Genomic DNA, 20,233 nt, shown 5'->3' with positions numbered 1-20,233 from the left:
GCTGAAGAAGAAGACACCACGGGACGTGCCGCGCACAACGAACAGAGCTGCAATGCGACTAAAGAACAACGTCGCAAGGGCTCACCAAGGACGCTGCAATGCTGAAGAACGAAAAGGAAGCAGAAGAAGAAGGGAGCTGCGATGCTGAAGAAGAAGGTGAGGCATGAAAAAAGGAGGCTGGGTACACAAAAGGTTTTTAAAAAATGCCAGGGTTATTTTTGTCTTTTCCATTAAAGTGTTGGGTGCACCAGCATCAGCCTTGGGTGCACCTAGCATCAGCCTTGCTTGTTTCAGCTATGTTACGGATTCTGAGGATTGTGGACGATCCTGTTGGGAAAAGGGACGAAATAATGCCATTGTATATTGGGGGTTTGCTTTTGGTACCTTTTTTTCACCTCTAATTTTGTTAACTTTTATTCTGATAATAGTTTTGAAGATGAGTTTTATTTTTCTGTTCTGAAAAAAAAATGATTTCTAGATTTTAAATTTTGTAACTATGTAAAAAAAATTGACTTAGAATTTAATTTTCAAAAGTCATTTTTTTTCTTCCTAGTTAAGGAATTTATCTTAAAGTCCCTTTGCGATCAACATGGTGATATGGCGAATATTCTAAGGGATACTTGCCACACTCCATGGATAAGTTTAACATCTTGACGTCATTTCGGGTGGCTATTCCTCCTCCTCCTATTGTTAAACAAGTTGATTGGCGTCCTCTAATGCAACACGAGAGATCGGCAAGAGGTTCTCCGGTCATGCTGGTTGTGGTGATATTTATCAAGATAGTAGTGATGCGATTCATCGTTGCTTGCTTATATCATCTAAACCAATTAAAAATCACTAAAAGAAAAACTAAAAATCGAACCAAATTAATATTTTCAATTGGATTAATTTATGGCTTAATCGAGTGGTTGGTATCTATAGAACCGAACCAAACTGTAGCTATTTATATTATAATATTTATCGTTGCATTTAATAATATATATTTATATATATATATATATATATATATATATATATATATATATATATATATATATATATATATATATATATATATATATATATACATATATATATTATTTTGATAATAAAATTAGAATGGCGATACCAGCTAGGAATATATTTATCGATATATTAAATGTGTATACAATACATCATACTAATAATATTTACCTACTACTAATTTAATGTTAAGAAAATATAAGTTATATCACCAGTGACAAGCTAAATTTTTTTTATCTATTTCATGACATTTTTATAGTGATGCTTTTATAGTTATTAAATAAAAAACAAAATATTTATTCAAACTAAATAAATCTTAATTAAATTCTATTAAGATTGAGCACTACAAAATACCATACATGATATTCATAAGCTTTTGATTTCTTTATTATAATATGAAAAATGCTAACCAAGTGTCCTAAGGGTATTGATTAAGACACTTAAAGTAAAAATATTTTTTTTATTGGAAAGTAAAAAATTACGTTACCCATGATATTTTTTATGCTCTATTTACACAATAAATATTTTTCCCTTTTAATTCTTTAATCTAATTAATGTCTAGATTTAAATTTACAAGAATTGAAGTGTGAACAGGAAAAAGAGTGCATTGTTTAACAATTTTGTTGTACGATCTGGGTTCAAACTGGTTTAGTTTTATGTAACATTGTCGACAATTTTGTATTGAAAAATGAAATTCTAAATTTATTAAAATAGCTATAAAAAAAAGCTGAGTTTTTTCCCGGCATTTTAAATTCTCTAAAATTTTAAATTGAGCCATTGAAATAGCCTTTTTGTGCTTTAGATAGGACACAAATCCCAGACAATATATTTTTTTTTCAACGAATTTGACATGTCACAGTAACAATATTAAGAATTAGACAAAAACAAATAAGTATAAAAGATAAGAAAAGTAATAGGAGGTAACTTTTATCTATCCATAACAAAAGCCAGTCCGAAAGAGGTCCAGATGGAAATTATAACTTAAAATCCAACTCTGATAAAGACTGTACAGGTCAACAAAGAAATGTACAAAGTGAGCCCAGCAAAGGCTATAAATGATAGTGCATTATTTATTCAGTGCCTTCATCATCCTCATCATCTTCAACATTCCCAACATCATCTCCAACGCCTTCAAGCAGTTTATCAACATCCTCTCCTAACTCGAGCAATCTAGCACTAAGTCTATCCACCTTGCTCTGTTCTTGCCCTAGGCATACAAGCAGATCATTCAGTTCACCTTCACTCTCCTTCTGAGCTTCCTCCCTTGCTTCAGCTTTTATTGCCTCCAAATCTAGGAATGTGGAGGGTGCTCCACTTTTCAATGCTTTCACCTGCTTCTCCTGTTCTATGTTAGATTGCTCAAGACTATTGTAGGCACCAGAAAGACTCCTTAGATCAGCTTCCATCTTTTCAGCTAAAGTCCGGTTCTTTCTTGCCTCAGATTCAACTTCTGCTTTTTCCGCCTTCAGCATCTCCAATCTTTTAGACGTTTCTTGGAGATCTCTACTGAGTGCGTTTATCTGGACTTTATCTGAGCTCCCACTCACTCTTTGCTCAGATTGTGAATTACTACCCCCACCTGTCCTAGCCAGGTCTTCAGCCAAAGAAGCATTCCTAGAAAGGAGGTCCTGAAATGATGAAAGGAAAGAAGAATAAAATATGTGCTGACATTTGTCAAACTTGGGATTCAACAGTGATATTCGTACAGTTCAGACTCCTTAACATATTCTTATTCTTGTGTCAGGTTCTTTGTCACATTCATGGCATTTGCAAGCCCAAGGAGGCAAATGAAAATTCACCATGGATTTATACTGAAGCATGGTGACTAACTTTTTTTGTTTAATGTTATACTAAAAGGACCCGGAGAATACAAATTAAAAACCTAATAATGTATATCAAGTGCATTAAACATTAGAACACTTGCATCAAATAAAACTCACCAAAAGTATATCAACTCAAATGAAAAGAAAGTAGGGAAAACATAGTAAATAACAGAGTTTCAAAAGGGGATGCACACAACAGCTGAGATTTGTTTGAGGGTGGGTTGATTACAAATTTATAAACACATGAATCAGTGAGCTACCTATGAGAGACAAGGACAAAACTATGAAACGGTGGTAAAGCGTGATGGGCAGAAGAAAGCCAGAAATAGAGAGAGGAGATACAAGAAATGCTAGAGAGAAAGATAGATACAAGAAAAACAGGAGAAGCAAAGCAGCCAATAAAGATGAATTTGCAGCGTGGTCTAATGAGGTTTATCTTTTCAATATTTTAAAAGTCCTGCCAGACATACTAAAAATACTTGAGGTATAGTAAAGACATGGGATGAAGAGGGCAGATTAGAAAAATCTATTTAGCATTTTAACTTTAGGCCAGCAGCAAAGCCCATCTTCCATGCTTAATGCTATGGCAGTCACCATGGTGCCACACAGATCAAACTATCCGGCTTTCAACTGTTGTATAATAAATGCCAAATAATAATGTACTATTAATCAATAATAGGTTAAAGTTTTTTCATAATGGATTAAGGAGCCATGAGAAACAAACCTGGCTTGCTATAACAACCTGACAGATATTGACAATGCATATCCCACTCCTAGCAAACACTTAAAAAGATTGTTCCTTTTATCTTTATGCATATACCATTCAAAACCCAACTCCAGAATTTCACTTCAAGCAAATGATAATACCAGTTAAAAAAACACAATCAAATTATCATATGAATTTTGAAGGTGGACTTTAGTACTTTCAACCTGCAACTTCCTAATTACAGTGCGGTAGGTTTCCTGAAAGAAAGATTCAAGACTTATCCCCATAAAGATACTTTAAGAGGAACAAATATAATACCTGTATTTCAGAGCATTGCTTCTCAAGAAAAGCTTTCAGCCGCCTTATGTACTCCCCATCACTTTCCCCCATCTTCTGCTCTAATTCTGCTGGCACCACTGCCACCTGGACTTTTGGATGACTAAAGGCCTCCACAATTTGTTCCCTGATATCTGCCTCCAGTCCTTTGACAAGATTCACAAAATAAGAATCCAATATTGAAGACAGAATAGGATGATCCATATTTTTCTGTTCAGACAGGTCATTGTTGTCTGAATCTGCAATATCTTCCATGCTAGCTGCTGAAGATCTAGTGAATGATTTAAGGTTTAGAGATGACTCTATATTAGCAAAAGCAAAACTTTTCTGCATCTCATCAAACATCAAAAAGTATGAACTAAGCCCGATTTTCTGACTCATCATATCAACAATGGCAAATGCATCCTTTGCACTATCAGAGGATTTATTATAGATCACACATTCACCCAAGACAACTGCTGCCAAATCCCTTACGCACACTGTTTCTGACAAATTTGACACCAGCTCAAGAAGATAAGTAAGGTGGGGGCGAGCATCTAGGAAACAATGCACTGCAGCCGGGCAATCAGCTAGCCAGGTAACCAGTAATTTTAAGATATATTCTTGAATATATGAGTTTTCTGACGATCTAGACTTTCCATCTTTGCTTTTCATGGAAGAGGCAAGGGCCAAATATTTGACCATTCGATGCATTAGTGGCTCTGGAGCTCCTAGGGATGGGACAGGTGCCTCAATTCGAATTCTTAAAACCTGCAACTTTTCTCATAAGATTTCTCTAAACACAACCAAATTTGTTGTTTATCTTTTTTTTAATACCACTAAAAATACTACCATTACTTATCTATGTTGAATGACTGTATACAATTTGTACAAATGATCAGAGTAGTTTGAGATAAGACTAACAGCACAAAAACAAAATGTAAGCAGTATATATGAACACATTAGACTATATTAAACATATAAAGTTTGCTTACCAAAAAAAATACTGAGTAATTAGACTTAAATATGTTCATTGTCTCTGTAAATATGATTAAAATAGATTTTAGTCCTCCATTTTTTTTATTTTGACCCTCATAAATTTTAAAATTTGTGAAAATCATCCCCATCACCACTTAATTATATGACATGCAATTATCTATGGCACATCAACGACTATTCCAAGGACGAAGGCAGGATTATTTGACTGGGGGGCCAATTTTAAAAATTGAAATTTATTTAACAAATATACAAAATATAAGTATTACTTTTTATATATAATATTTATAATTATGTAACTTTTAAAGCAGTTCAACAAATGGAAAATATATTTACTCAGAAAATAAATTAAACATAAACATTAATTCAGTTTGACATATCATCAATAATCACCATGAATTTATAATGAAAATTGGTATATATATCAATCATAAGTTTTTACAAAAAGGTCGATATTGGGTTTGTTTTCCCAAAGTTGACACAGTAATTTGCCTAGACTCACGCACTCAAAGCCAGAAACATGTAAGAGCCTGAAACATAATGACAAGAACAAGATGAGGGAGAAAAATAATATACGAAGAATAGTGATAGAAAAATCATATTTATTGGCGTCTAAAAGTTTAATTTGTCACTCCCTTATATATAAAGTTAGTATGTTTGTCCCATTTGCAAATATTAAATAGTCTTTAACTCCTAAATAATAATAATGAAATCAATATAAAGGAAAAACTATTGATTACAAATGCAATTATTTATAACATTTAAAATGGCAACAATAAATTATAAAAGAAAATAAATGATACTTAAATATCTTGTCTAAATAGAGAGGGAATACAATTATCTCCACATGGAAGACTAAAAATGTAAATAAAATATTTGTTTAAAAAATTGTTATTATCTTCACAATAAATATTATAAAAGAGAATAAAATATTTTATAATAAAAATATAGAAAAGATAAATAAAACTTAAATGTCATTATCTCCACAATTAAACTCTTATAAATAATCCTAGTTATTCTACTATTAAAATATAATAATACACACACTTTTAAAAAAATAATGCATATATTAAGAAAATATTATACACGTTACAAATTTTAAAATTACAAAAAAGTTAGGGGTCCTTGAAGCCCAAAGTAAATACGTCCCTGTCACTATTCTGAGGTGGTATGTGACATGAAATATTTAGATGTATGGCACATCATTAGCAAATGATGATACAGATCATTTTCAAAAAACAAAATTAAGTTACGAGGACCGAAACCAACAAAAAAATTTGGACTAAAACTAAATTTAGTCATATTTACAAGGACTAAACACATCTAACCTGAATAATTATGTTAGAAACCATTGAAAAATATCATCTGCTGTGTTTAGGCCAATTCCGTTTAACAAATGAAAAAGAATACATAAAATTTTATATAATGTAGAAGAAAAATATGATGGAAAACACGCCGGCATGATTTATGCCTCATAAAACATTCATACATATCAAGCAAATCAATACACATTCGTCAAGTAACACCAGTACCCAATGGCACTCAAGCTTCACTTTGAGAAATTTCCATACTAAATTATTCACTGCATCAAATGAAAACTTCTTACAGATTTTGCGTGTCCCAACTTATTTTATTTCACTTCCACTAAATCTTTCTAATTTACTTAATATATTAATCAACAGTTATCCTGTAGACACAAGAAATTTTAGAGTTGGATTTGTCGTAAGGAATGAATACTAAGAATAGTAATAGTATTCCCGAGGGAACAGCAATCAACAGCAAAAGCAAAACCAAATTTGATATATAGAGGAGGTAAATTCAAACCACACATTAAAGAAAAAGACTAGGCTCCATACTTCACAAAACCAAAATGCTAAAGGCATTGAAAAAATACAAAGAACAAAACAGGGAAAAACCTACTGCATGCCAAAAATATCATGATGCTTTTCTTCTCTATTATTTAGGGTTATTAGTATATACTTTTAAAAAACGTTGTCCTATATTGTTCACTAATTCACTTGAATTATGTTACTATTTCTTACCACAATAGTTACAAGTAGGTCGAGTGGAAATTTTAGAATATGGTAAATATCTTGATTGTATTAGAGTAATTAAGAGTGTCTTATAGATTATCTCTTATGATTGGCTTCCATATACCTCATGATTTGTTTCCATTTTTAACTATGTTTAGGAGAGTCATCTACTAGTACAAATAGAACTTCCTTGTCTGTTTTAACACACCATAACACTGTCTTTCACAATAATATATTTACTTTTATGGTGTTTTCCCTTTCCTCTCTCTATGCCTAAATCTTATCATTTATACAGGAAAAATATAATTTAATTTCATAATAATATGATAGAGTGATAAGTTTCTCTTGTTTAAATATAAAAAGAGAATGCAAACCAATTTATAAACTACTTTAAAAGCCCAAAGTTGAAGCAAGCTGTGGGCCGGAGGTAGATTCAAAGGGATAAATTTCTCCTCTGTTCAGCAATGGTAGAAACAGAATTAGGATTTATAGGAAAAACTAAATTGATAGAAGATCTCCCTAATGGATTTCAGTAGCGCTATGGCAAAACTGTGTAGATTAAAGCTAAGAATATGATGAGGGAATCATTTGCATACCCTGTCCTTGCAGTGGAGATTGTCTTTCAATACATGAGATAGAACACTAGCAGCCCTGCCACAAACCTACATTTTCAACAAAATGTTAACCAGATAGTTCTCACACAATAATTAACCAATCAAGAAAATATTGACTTCCATTGTGGTACAAAGATCAAAGGCCGAAGTTCATTAGCCATGCTGCCAACACTTCAGCTGGCATTAACACGGAAAAATCAAAATAAATGGAATGAATATAAAACAAGCATCACAAACCTCAAGATCACCATCATTTTCACCCAAAGTAAGACCATGTAATAGCATGCTGAAAGAGAAATAATTTACAATCTTAAAATTGATTGAAGATAGCATCAGAAAAAGAAAAAAAAAATGATAATTTAGGGCATGTGCATGAACAAGGAATTGTCATATAAAATCTAACATTAGCAACAAATTAGAAATATGTGCAGTGATTAAAGCATCAACAGCAAAACAAACCTTCCAAAAGACATATTGACATCCTCCTCAAGGGGTGCATAATTCATGGAATATGGCTGTGGAATTAGCGTAGATGCCAGCATTGATTGTCCATCAGCATTTTTCTGAATTAAATTATATAATAAATATGGTGACAAAGAATGTTTATGAAGACCAAAAGAAAGAAAAAAAAGCATGCATTCCAACCTCACAAAAGCTTTTAAAAACAAAATCAGCTGCAATAAACTCTTGCATGCTAGAAGTCCTCAAAATGATTCTAAGTATAGAGTTCAGAGCAGGTTCCACTTGTGGCTCCTCCCCAAGAAATTTGCTAGAAAGAACATCACAATTCTTCGAATCTCCAGCAATCAGGTCGCCAATACACCTCAATGCCTAACAAAGCATTAAGTTTAGCAGCATAACTAAAGCACATCTTCATACTTGATGAATAGAAAAGGGTCTTACAGGCTTAAAGGGGTTGTAATGTATTGCACAGTTGATAATTTCACAAATCTATTACGCTCCCAAATTTAACTAATTTATGGTCAGGAAGAAAAAAAATTCCGGGACAATGTTACACAAAGTTCTGTAAGAGAAACTAATGTCATCCAAAAGCAAGGATTGTGCTTTCAATTTACTTATGATAACATCTGGGTAGTGATATATAACCACATCTAGATGTCAGACTTAGTGTACACTGTACAGAATAAAAATAAAGGAAAATTAAAAATTCACCTAAAAAAAGGAAAATTAAAAATATGTGCTGACTTTTTAAAAATTCAACAAGGAAAAAAGTTCAAAATGCTACAGAGATGACAACGTTGCGACAGATTAGTAGACACATGAGACAGGATTAGGAATGAATGCAATAGAGTGATAGTTGGGGTCAAGCACCTACTGTGATAAAGATGGTAGAATCTCATGTGAGGTGGTTTGAACATTTGCAGAGATCAGTAGACCAATAAACAGGTTAAGATCAGATGCAGGGTAGTCCAATTAGAGGTAGAAAAGAACTATGAAAAACTGTAGGTAAAACCATTAGAAAGATTTAGATGTAAATGGTCTGTCTATAAATATATGTGATAGGGCATTATGGCATCATTTGATCTATGTAATGTAATTGACTCCACCTAGTCAGAAAAGGCTTTTGATGGTGTACAGGCAAATAAATCAATGCACTATAATTGGTGACAATTTTGAAGAAATGGGACATGAAGGGTAAAAAATGCAACATAACCTCTCTGCTAAACAATGAAAATAAAACCAAGCATGGTAAAAATATATGAACAAGTATCATTAATTGGACATATAAAAAATATGCATAAGATGAAAATAGATGCATATCCATTATTATGATACGTTAACATAAGAATGGAAAAGATATTACTTAACAAGTCTTTCATTCTCCACAAGTTAAGAAAAGAATACAAATTAACATTTAATGTGTTACACATAAAACTTAAATACGGACCTCCTTTGATCAAATGATCATGTTATGGGGTCTCACATCTTCACGGCTACACAAAATTCAATGTCAAATAGTGTACCAAAGAAAACACCAGACCTTTATGATCTTTTTATTAACAACAACAACAAAAATACTTAGTCATCAAATCGAGCCTTGTGGATGAAAAAAACATGATTGGGATGGAAGGACTCCACTAAAGGTAGCCAGTCAGATTTTTCGATGGAGATTAGTCATCAGCAAAGTTGGTAAAAACTCCATACCCATAACATAGTAACAAAAAAAAAAATACTTAGTTCTATTCTTATAATTATTTTAATTTTACTTTTTTTAACTTTTATACTAATACAAATTTAAATACCAAAAAAACTAGATAAATCTTAGCATTTTATTATATCTAGAATAACTCATGGTTAATTTTAAAACATGAATTCTATCATGATGTAAGATTTTTTACATTAATTTTAGATCTATTTTATTCATCTAATGGGATAAGGCTTTTGTTGTTGTTAGATTTATTTTATGTTGTATTATGGCCAAGTTGTGCCCTATGATTTTAAAATGTGTTTTATCCCCATATCCATGTTGTATCATATGTATGTCTCATGTTGTACTAGGTTCCCTTTTATTTTTCATGATTTGTCCACAAAATGAAAAAAATAAAACACTTGCAATGTTTGAGTATGAAAATATTCACACAAAATGGACCTATAAAACACAACAAGCTTCTACAACAAGCTAGAAATATAAAACGTTATCAAACAACAACTTTAACACTTCCCCCTCAAGCTGGAGCATATAAATTGTGTGCTCCAAGTTTGGAACATATAAAGTGGATCTGAGGACCTCTCAAGGACTTGGTCAGGATGTCTGCAAGCTGGTTGTTGGACTTAATAAATTCAGTACTGATTTCTTTGGACTGCAGCTTTTCCAGAACAAAATGGCAATCAATCTCTATAGGTTTAGTTCTCTCATGAAATACAGAATTAGAAGCGATGTGAAGAGCTGCCTGATTATCACAATACAACTTCATCTGCTGAATATCACAAAATTTTAATTCTTGAAGTTGTTTAATCCACACCAATTCACAAGTAACAAGAGCCATAGCTCTATATTCTGCTTCTACACTTGATCAGGCAACAACACACTCTGTTTCATGCTTTTCCAAGAAACAATATTTCCTCCAAAGGATACACAGCATCCAGTGGTGGATCGCCTGTCTATGGGACAACTTGCCCAATCAGCATCACAATACCCACAAATTTGGGTATTTCCATTATCTTTATACAATAATTCCTGTCCTGGAATCTTTTTGATGTATCTAAGAATGCGAATCACAACATTCCAGTGGTCAATGTGAGGATCCTGCAAAAATTGACTGACAACTCCGACTACAAATGACAGATCAGGCTTTGTAATTGTGAGATAAATAAGTTTCCCAACCAGCCTTCTATACCTCTATGGATCTGGAAAAGGTTCACCTTCATTTGACATTAACTTCTGATTTGGATCCATAGGACTATCAATAGGCCTACAATTAGTCATACCTGTCTCTTCCAAAATGTCCAGAGCATATTTTCTCTGTGAAATGACAACACCTTCCTATGATTGAACCACTTCAATACCAAGGAAGTACTTTAGGCAGCTAAGGTCTTTGGTCTGAAAATGACTGAATAAGTGTTGTTTTAGTTGGGAAATTTTGGCACCATCATTCCTTGTAATAACAATGTCATCAACATAGACAATTAGATAAACATACTTCCCGGGAGAAGTATGACAATAAAAAACAGTGATCTGCTTCACTTCACTTCATTCCAAAATTCTAAACAATATGGCTAAATTTCCCAAACCAAGCACGTGGTGACTGTTTGAGCCCATAGAGAGATCGATTCAATTTACACACCAAACCAGACTCCCCCTAAGCAACAGAACTAGGAGGTTGCTCCATATAGATTTCCTCCTCTAAATCACCATGAAGAAAGACATTTTTTATGTCTAATTGATAAAGAGGCCAATGACGAATAGCTGCCATAGCTAGGAAGAGTCGAACAGTTGTGATCTTGGCCACAGGAGAGAAGGTGTCACAATAATCAAGGCCATAAATCTTAGTGTAGCCTTTGGCAACCAACCAAGCCTTAAGTCGACCAACCTCACCATTAGGCCCGACTTTAACAGCATAAACCCATCTGCAGCCAACTGTCTTCTTCCTAGGAGGAAGAGAAACTAATTCTCATGTGCCACTATTCTCAAGAGCCTACATTTCAACAATCATGGCTTGTCGCCAACCAGGATGATCAAGTGCCTCTTGAACATTTTTAGGAATAGTAATAGAAGACAGGGAAGAGACGAAGGAGAAATATGGAGATATGCGATGATAACTCAAAAAATTGTAAATAGGGTGAGAATTTCGAGTGATGTGATGTGATGTGATGTGGAGGAAGGATACCTTTCCTAATAGCAATTGGCCAATCAGAACTTGGTTCACTAGGATGTGATGTGGAGGAAGGATCCGTCGTATGGGGAGCTGATGGCGAAGGACATGAATCAGGAGAAACTGGAAGCATTGAACAACTAGCTCTCTGTGTCCTGTGTGGAGAAGAAAGAGAGGCACTATCAACTGAACTAGGAATAGGAGACTAAGGCTGATGTCCTTCTTGGTTAGAAAGGTCTTGGGTAGGAAGTATCATAGGACCAAAAGATGGAACAGGTAGAATTTGCTGTATGGAACCAGGATTCTGCATGGAGGATGAGAAAAAAGGAGTTTCTTCAAAGAAAGTAACATTAGTAGACATGTAACACTTTTTAGTTTGTAGAGAGTAACATTTGTAACCTTTCTGCAGGAGAGAATATCCTAAAAAGACACACTTAATAGCCTTTGCAGAAAGTTTGTCTAATCCTGATGAGACATTATGAACAAAACATGTACAACTAAAAACTTTAAGGGTGACATGATACAACGGTTCAGTGGAAAAACAATGTAATAAGGAATTTTGTTGTTAAGAGAAGAAGAAGGCATCTAGTTTATTAAAAAAGCAGGCAGTCAAAACTGCATCTCCCCAATGATGTACTGGAACATTGGTATTAAGCATCAGGGAGTGCGCAGTCTCGACTAAATGTCGATTCTTTCTTTCTGCTATTCCATTTTGTTGTGGTGTGTGTAGACATGTGGACTGGTGCAGAATACCCTTTAAGGATAAAAAAGAAGAAAGTTTACCTCTCACCTTTCTTGAGTATGACCAGGCTTTTTTGCAATATGTACATTGAGAACATCTACTACCACGTCCTCCTCTATTTCCAAGACCTCCTTTTCCATGAGATGCTATCATGGCTGATGTTTTAGCAGGTGCTGCTGAAGTTTAGGCTACAACTGAGTTTTCACCTCTCACCAAAGTAGGAACACGAAGAAACCTAGTTACTAGGCTGTCCATTGAAGGAACTTGCTCACCCACCAGAATTTGGTCATGCACATGATCAAAATCTGGATGTAGAGTTTGCAAAATCACCACCATGAACAGCTTATCAAGTCTTCTTTTCATTTCATCCACAAAGTCATGTATTAGGAACTTCTTTAATTCTTCAACAGCAGCTTTGGCTTTGGCTATGTGTGAGGCCATATCGTGGTTAGTCTATTTGAGAGAAAATGCACGGTTTGTTTAATCAAATAAACTCTAGATGTCATTAGCAAAAATATCTTGAGCATTTTTCCAAAAGGAACAACAAGTCTTGAAGGATCTAAGTATTTCCAACACATCAAGTTCTATTGATTGCCATAAAACAGCGCACAGTTGGAAGTCAAGTGTCTTCCACTGATTTCTTCTCTCTGCTGGAATTTCACTAGCTTCTTTCTCCAAATGATCATAGTGCCCTTGACCAAAAAACCATAACTCAACCGAAGCAGACCAAGATAGATAATTTTTCCAGTTGAGTTTCTCAGTAGTAATAGTGGGAGTTCCAAAGAGAGGAGAAGGAGTAGAAGTGAGAGTGGAATTCGTAGATGTCATTTTGAGAAATCAAGGGCAAGTATCCACTAATAGACGCGTAGCACAAAACCTGAGGAAACAAATATAGGCAAAAGGATGGAGGTGTACAGATCCACTATCCAAACAACACCAAAATGACGATCTGAGGGCTGAAATAGAGTGGGGAGAGGCCGGTGACCAAAACCCAGGTGTCGCATCGAAGTTCCGGTGACCAGAGACGGGTGCATGGGATGCACACGCTTGAGAATGATGTGTGGAGAAGTGGCGCGTGTCAAGGTTTTTGACTTTGAAACCTCTGGGGTAGGGATGCGCTGAAAGAGACGACCTAGATCTGGGTATTGTTGGAGATAGGTGCAGTGGCGCCGGCGATAGACAGAGACAGAAGTGCAGAATGGGATCGTCCCGCTTTGATACCAACTTGAAATGTTTGAGTATGAAAATATGCACACAAAAAGGATCCTCAGCCTTAGTTTGCTGAGAGATGTATATATATATATATATATATATATATATATATATATATATATATATATATATATATGAGAATTTACAGATAGTACAAAAAATAGTTCATTATGAAGGCTACAACCTAGCCTATGGTGACAGATTACAGGACAGCTTCCAAGAGCTTCTACAACAAGCTAGAAATATAAAACATTATCAAACAACAACTTTAACAAAAACAAAATACAATGGTGTGTTTGCTTGACATCCATCAAACAGGTAAGAATGATATGATATGACACCAAGCACATGTGAGGTATACACAAGCCATATGATATTCTGTTAAGAAAGTTTAATTTCGGTTTATCTTACAATACTAACAAGTAACAACTATGTTGCCAAAAATTATCAATCCTTGTGTGTCTATGTGTGTATGTGTAATATGTGCAAGAGTCTAAAATTCTATATGCAGTTATGCACATCAAACAGATTCATCAACAATATGGAAAGAAATTGAAACAGGAAGGATGGCAACAAGAATAATCAATTAATACAATATTTGAGTTTAAGCAGAAATGTTCAATGTCAAATTGTTCTGATCCATTTAGACCAGTGAAGCTAAAGTAGCAAGCTATACTGTCAATATTGGGGAGAGGGAAGGTAAGGAGGTGTTGGTGGCAAAAAAATTTATTTTAAGTCATGCTATTGTACTTGTGTTGAGCTTGCATACAATAAGTGGGTAGAGAAATAGGAAAGCAATCTTACCGCACAGCGAACAGCAACAGGTGCCCATTGGCTTTCAACACTTAACATTAACAAATAATCCAATAGCTTTTTCTACAACCAATTCCAAATTAACAGTAGAATAAGATCAGCAGATTGATATTTTATGCAATCATCATTAAGGACAAAGATCTAGACAAACCTGAATCAGAGTTCTCTTGTTTGTCTGTTTATTCAGATCTTTCCCAGGATCAGCATCAGAACCTACCTTTATTAACAAATTAATGGTTTCTAAAGCACTGAGTAGATTGATTGTCTACTGGCATGGTGTTTAGAACAATGACAAAAAAGTCAGGTATATAGGTTTAGCAATTGTATAATCTAAAATCATAAAAAAGAGAGAATCTAACCTTTTGTTGAGTAAAAGTATAACCACTTCCTCTCAGCTTCAAAATTGATATCAATGAATCAAGTCCTATAGTCTCTCTTAGCAGTACCTAAATCATACATAGTTGAAATCAACACCAGGATGAGAACTTAGCAAACAAGCAGAGTCAACAAACCTGATTGGATGCATTCTTTCGAAGCAAATTGTTCAACAATTCAAGACAGTCCTGCACAGTAACATGAGTTAGTATCTAGACCAAAAATATAATTAAAGATCTATGATGCTCACAAAAAATAGGATTTAGATAAGAAAGTTTTGGTCAACAATGATAAAAAGGAAATTTTCAATATCTACTGTAATATGACGAAATAATAAAATATAAATCTGAGTGAATGGAAGAATAAAATGACTATGAGCATGCTTGTGTGCATATTGATTCATAACATAATAAATGGACAACAAAACTAGAGTCTAGAAGCCATGAATAACTTTCCATTAACATATATATGTAAAGGTTCATAACCACAGGAAGCTTAAAATTCGTATGGTCCAGCTAGACCAAAAAGGCTTTAATAGATTATGGATTTAAAATCTTACATCATGTAGTTCATATGCAAACTTATGTAAGTTAAATAAACTACTGCGAAAGGAAACTATGTACTCACCTGTACAACCACACCGCCATCTGAACCTCCCTCCTCTTTGATGATACTGAAAATCTTCTCAAATGCGCCTTCAAAGACAACGATTTTTTGAATCTCCTGCCCTCATCAGAATAAATAGATTATAATTTAACTTTAGCATCCAATAAAAAGAATCTAAAAGATAGAAATTGAAGGAAGTGACCATTAGATCAAATAGGTTACCTCAGCTTCACAGGTCAGGTGAGTAAGAAGTAACAATGCTTCATTCCTTATTACCTGTAAGATAAATCTTAATCATTTTCTGTGTCAATAACAGCATTCTCAAATACAATTGGCAGCTTCCAAGCTTTTGCCCAAAAAGGGGACCAATAAGCAAAACATATCATAATATTTCCACTGACAAACATTCAAGATTCTGAACAAATAGATTGTACCCAAATAATTATTAAAGTTTGATCATCTGATCCAACAAAAGTGCCCAAGTTTAACTGTGTATATTTAGTGTATACATAAGACACAACAATTAAATTTAATAAGGTTGCTATGAGTCCAAAATTATAGAGTTTGAAGTTTTGTACCTCACGATCCATAAGCATGTCCATTAGCCGAGTTATACCACGAGGGATGGTCAATATAGCTTCCTGTAACCTGAAGAGGAACTTAGCAAGTGTGCTTTCCAAGCTAGATGGTTTAATAGTTATGTGCTTTAAATAAAAAATGGAAGCCAATAAAACTAATACCGCTGAGGAGAATTAGTGAGAAGGGCAGTCAATAGTTGCAGAGTGTAATATCGTACATAAAAATCATCCTCTGTCTGGGAAAGTACACAAAAGGAAAAATTATTAGATAATAGATATATGCATTGCCCCAGAAGCTAACAAAACCTCTAGTGAAATAATTGAGTACACCTTTCATTATTTGAATAAAAAAGTTTCTTACCAGCAAACTTAGAAGAAGAGAGATACTTTCTGCTTCTCTGGAAAGCAAATCAGTGTTCATCAAAGCTGGTTGAACTTCATTGCTTGACCCTTTTGCATGGTTGATAGGAGTCAATGCACTAACAAGAGTTTCTAGGGCACCACGAACCTGCATCGTTATAATTTCCATTTAACTCATACTTGGTAGATATATTAAAAACAAAAAGGCATACCTCTTAGGGGAGGAATCCATATAACAAATTCATGGTAGTTAAAAGGAAAAAATAGGTAACTGCACCAAGTTTGTACTGATTAACAGAACCTTATCCGTTAAATAAATGGGAATGGGATTAGCAAAACCAGCACAAGATACTCCAACATAATAAGTCAATGATTGTTGTTCTACATTGGAGATTTAGCATTTCTTATATAACAAATTCCATGAAAGTAAACTCAAGGCCTGCGTAGAAGAAAATATTTTAGAAACCATGAAAGGCTGAATAAAATAAAATAACTATCATAATAAATTTCAAAATTTTAACATGTTAGATTTTAAGTGTGAAAACCCCAAGTTAAACACAGGAAACTCTGATATTAACTGTGTGTCAAGAAATTTCTCTGCATATGACAGATGGATGTAAAATTTGGGCATAATATCCATTTGACACAGGACAAGGTAATGGGATTTAGCATGGTGAATTAGGTTATGAACCTAATAATTGAACCATTGATCAATCACTCGGTTTACTTACATAATTTTTAAATTATTAACTTTCAATAAGGAACTAGATTATCAGAAACCTTCATTAATGCAAACAAAGTAACAGAAGGCTACATGAAAAGAAAGATAGTTTTGTCACCATCTCAACATCATCATGTTCTTCCCTTAAGACGCTTAGCAATACAGGAAAGCCTGCAAATATGTATTAAACATGTTACAAAAAAGGAGAAAGAAAGATAATTTATTGGAGATGAGATCTATATACCCATTGCCCCAAATGCTAACTGGGCAGCTTGACTTTCTGATACAATAGCCTGAAGCTCAGTAATAGCATTTCTTCTGTCCTCTGCCAGTTTACCATTGCTTATCCGGTCAAGTAAGCGTTCAACATAGCTATTGAGGCACACCAAACAGCAGGATTATCAAATATGGCATAAGTAGAAGATAATTCATAATATTTGGGGTAATGCCACATAAAAGAAAATAAATGAAATCCCCACACTGGAATGATAGAAAAATATAAATAAAATTAATAAAAATTAGTTTTCAAATAAAGATAGTCAGATGGAAATCAACATGTCATAAAATTGATTTCTAATAGATCAACAGGAAGACAACAGCAAGCAGCGGCAGAAGTTTTTTCTAAGAACACATTGTTAATCATTAATAGTTCAGATATAGAAGACTATTAGCACTCCTAAATTCTCAAGAAGCAAAATAGTAAATCTAACAAATACAAGTTCAAGCTAAAATAGAATACTAAGCAGCAAATTCTTATTCTTAAGTGATAAAATTTATACCAATAAAGGCATTCTTCAATGAATAAATATTTCTAGAAATAATTTTAAAGAAAAAAGTAGAGCATGACAATGAGCAAAGAAGTAGGAATAAAAGAGTGGTAATTCTGACATCAAAGTACACAAGTGTTCTTAGTCATGCACAAACATGTGATAAATCAGGGCATATTTTTCATAATATATTGGAAATATTTTTAGGATAAGAAGGGTCATACTTAGGAAAACACACATTGTGCTTGTGGATAACTTTATAACAGAAGCTTCTAAATTTCAGCCAACTGAAACTTTGAACAATGCAACTTTCATTTCATTTATTTGGTGCACAGCATAAGTGGCTAAATCCAGAAACACTTTGTATAAATATAATCAATTAACAGAAAAGGAGAATATTCTCCAGTAACCTGTATTCTAAGCAGAAGCTGTTGCAAAATGGACAAAACTAAACTGACGACAAAATAGAGACAAGGAATGAACATTACATAAATAGCAAACAGGAAGCTTCCAAAGAATCAGGCAGAGGAGTGTGCAAGTACAATATATCAAACAATTAGAATGAACCTCATGAACATTAAAACCATTTTACCTATCTTCATTTGAAGAATTCTCATTCCCAAAAACGAGCCCAAAAACGCCCTGCAAAAGAATTAAGAAATTAATTTACGCATGAGCACAAACTCGGATAAAATAAAATTGACATATTTAATATCAAATTACTCACTAGTCACTACCAAATGCAAGCACTGAGAATTAATAACTTAAGCTAGCAATTTACAAATTAACTTCATCAGACTACACAGATAACTCGGGTAAAACGACAACCAACTATTGCTACTAAAAGTAAACATCACAAAATGTTCTTCATTTCTCAACAAGCCCAGCATTGAAATCTTACAAAAAAAAAAAAAACTCAAGACTAGATTATTTGGGCGTTGACGAGCAATAATTGTAAAAGCTACAACGAATAAGAGTTTAATTACACAAAATTCCTACAATAATTTATCACTAAATCGAGTTACATATCCACGCAATCAGAAACACACATATAAGGAACGAAATTACCTTGTAACCAGACACCAAATCCATTTTTATTGATCACGGACTGATCCAGAATCCTTGAAGAGAGAGAGAGAAGGAACGAAAATCAAATGATCTGATTTAAGTCGTAATTATAATTACGGAAACGGAAATCACGATCGAAGCATGAAAGTAAAAAGATTGAGATTTTAAGTCGTGAGAACCCTAGAACCAGATTTTTGCGTGGACAAGGGGTTGTTGTAGTTGGTGGCGGTGAACGTTGAATGAGGAGAGAGATGATTGGAACAAAAGCGATCCAAGGAATACGAAGATCGAAGAGCTTTGTTTTTGCTTCTGAAACGAAGCGCTTAACAAATAGTCACGGAAGTGCGCTGCTTGAGTTTTAACTGATCAGCAAGCTGACTAAGCACTGCCTTGCAATTATAGTGTTAGGATTAGGATTATAGCCAAACGGTGTTTTCAACTGCCGAAAGATGTTCACGGTTCACTGGTTTAATTTATATGCACGTGAAATACAGCCTAAAATACAAAAACATCCAACACATTATAAATGTTTTTTTTTACAGAATTATGATAAATGTTACTATGCGATAAATCAGTTAAATCTTACGAACAACAACAAAAAAAATCAGTTAAATCTTTAGATATGTTTAAATAAAAATATTTTATAAAAACCAGTAGAAAGATATACATAATATTTGTTTGTTTGTATTTTTTGGATAATATGTTAAAAAAATTGTGCTAGATAATGTGTTTTTTATTTTTTTATTTTTTAAGGAAGCTGGATAATGCGTTGACATTAATACACTATAATACTGTCTCTTATATATTGATATCTATATATTTTTTTCTCATGGATGTTTACATTTTTCTGCTTTTAATATTTATGTTAATCTATCATTATCCTTTTAAATTACACATACATCATCCTTTTAAATTATACATACATCTCTCCAAAGAAGCAAGTTACACTATTTTTATTTATACACATTTATTGTTAATTATTTAAAAGAAAAGTGAGACACACCAAAATTAATAATTTTTAATAATATTTAATCAATCATATAGAGTGTTAGGAAGAAAGTATTAGAAAGAATGTCTTAGCATTCCTTATTTTCAAATTAGAAAGACTAAAATCAAAAGAAATTTTTTTCTTAAAGAAACTAAAACAAAATTTTGAAAATTTTAGAAC

General features: G+C 33.5%; 1 protein-coding gene across 3 annotated transcripts; it reads right to left on the bottom strand.

The window, feature by feature from the left end:
- Window positions 1–1,904: 1,904 nt before the first annotated feature.
- LOC100785792 (golgin candidate 6) lies at window positions 1,905–19,501 on the bottom strand. 3 transcript variants are annotated; one of them, XM_006603951.4, is made up of 20 exons: window positions 19,253–19,501; window positions 19,066–19,118; window positions 18,590–18,639; window positions 17,475–17,602; window positions 17,349–17,401; window positions 16,511–16,657; window positions 16,312–16,385; window positions 16,150–16,219; window positions 15,794–15,847; window positions 15,593–15,688; window positions 15,103–15,153; window positions 14,950–15,036; window positions 14,742–14,855; window positions 14,582–14,653; window positions 8,135–8,320; window positions 7,949–8,052; window positions 7,727–7,775; window positions 7,472–7,537; window positions 3,850–4,617; window positions 1,905–2,630 (listed from the first exon to the last, which is right to left on the bottom strand). In XM_006603951.4, the coding sequence occupies exons 2-20, from the start codon at window positions 19,087–19,089 to the stop codon at window positions 2,073–2,075; spliced, it is 2,751 nt and encodes a 916-aa protein (XP_006604014.1). In that variant the 5' UTR covers window positions 19,090–19,118; window positions 19,253–19,501; the 3' UTR covers window positions 1,905–2,072. The 3 variants fall into 3 exon arrangements, with proteins under 3 accessions (XP_006604014.1, XP_006604013.1, XP_006604016.1); XM_006603950.4 differs by having other exon boundaries at window positions 19,245–19,495; XM_006603953.4 differs by lacking the exons at window positions 17,349–17,401; window positions 17,475–17,602; window positions 18,590–18,639; window positions 19,066–19,118; window positions 19,253–19,501 and having other exon boundaries at window positions 16,150–16,212; window positions 16,511–16,579.
- Window positions 19,502–20,233: the final 732 nt, after the last annotated feature.

This window comes from Glycine max, chromosome 19, assembly GCF_000004515.6.
Source record: "Glycine max cultivar Williams 82 chromosome 19, Glycine_max_v4.0, whole genome shotgun sequence".
In the NCBI taxonomy this organism is placed as follows: domain Eukaryota; kingdom Viridiplantae; phylum Streptophyta; class Magnoliopsida; order Fabales; family Fabaceae; genus Glycine; species Glycine max.
Note: the sequence above shows the minus strand (reverse complement) of the source record. Positions and strands in the feature narration are given on the sequence as shown.

What these genes read in the sequence shown, in the direction of transcription:
- LOC100785792 (XM_006603951.4), bottom strand. Translation starts at nt 19,089, where the DNA reads ATGGATTTGGTGTCTGGTTACAAG. An exon ending in CTCTTCTTCTAAGTTTGCTG is followed by an intron (nt 16,386 to 16,510) that starts GTAAGAAACTTT and finishes GTACTTTCCCAG; the next exon opens with ACAGAGGATGATTTTTATGT. An exon ending in ATACTTTTACTCAACAAAAG is followed by an intron (nt 14,856 to 14,949) that starts GTTAGATTCTCT and finishes CCATGCCAGTAG; the next exon opens with ACAATCAATCTACTCAGTGC.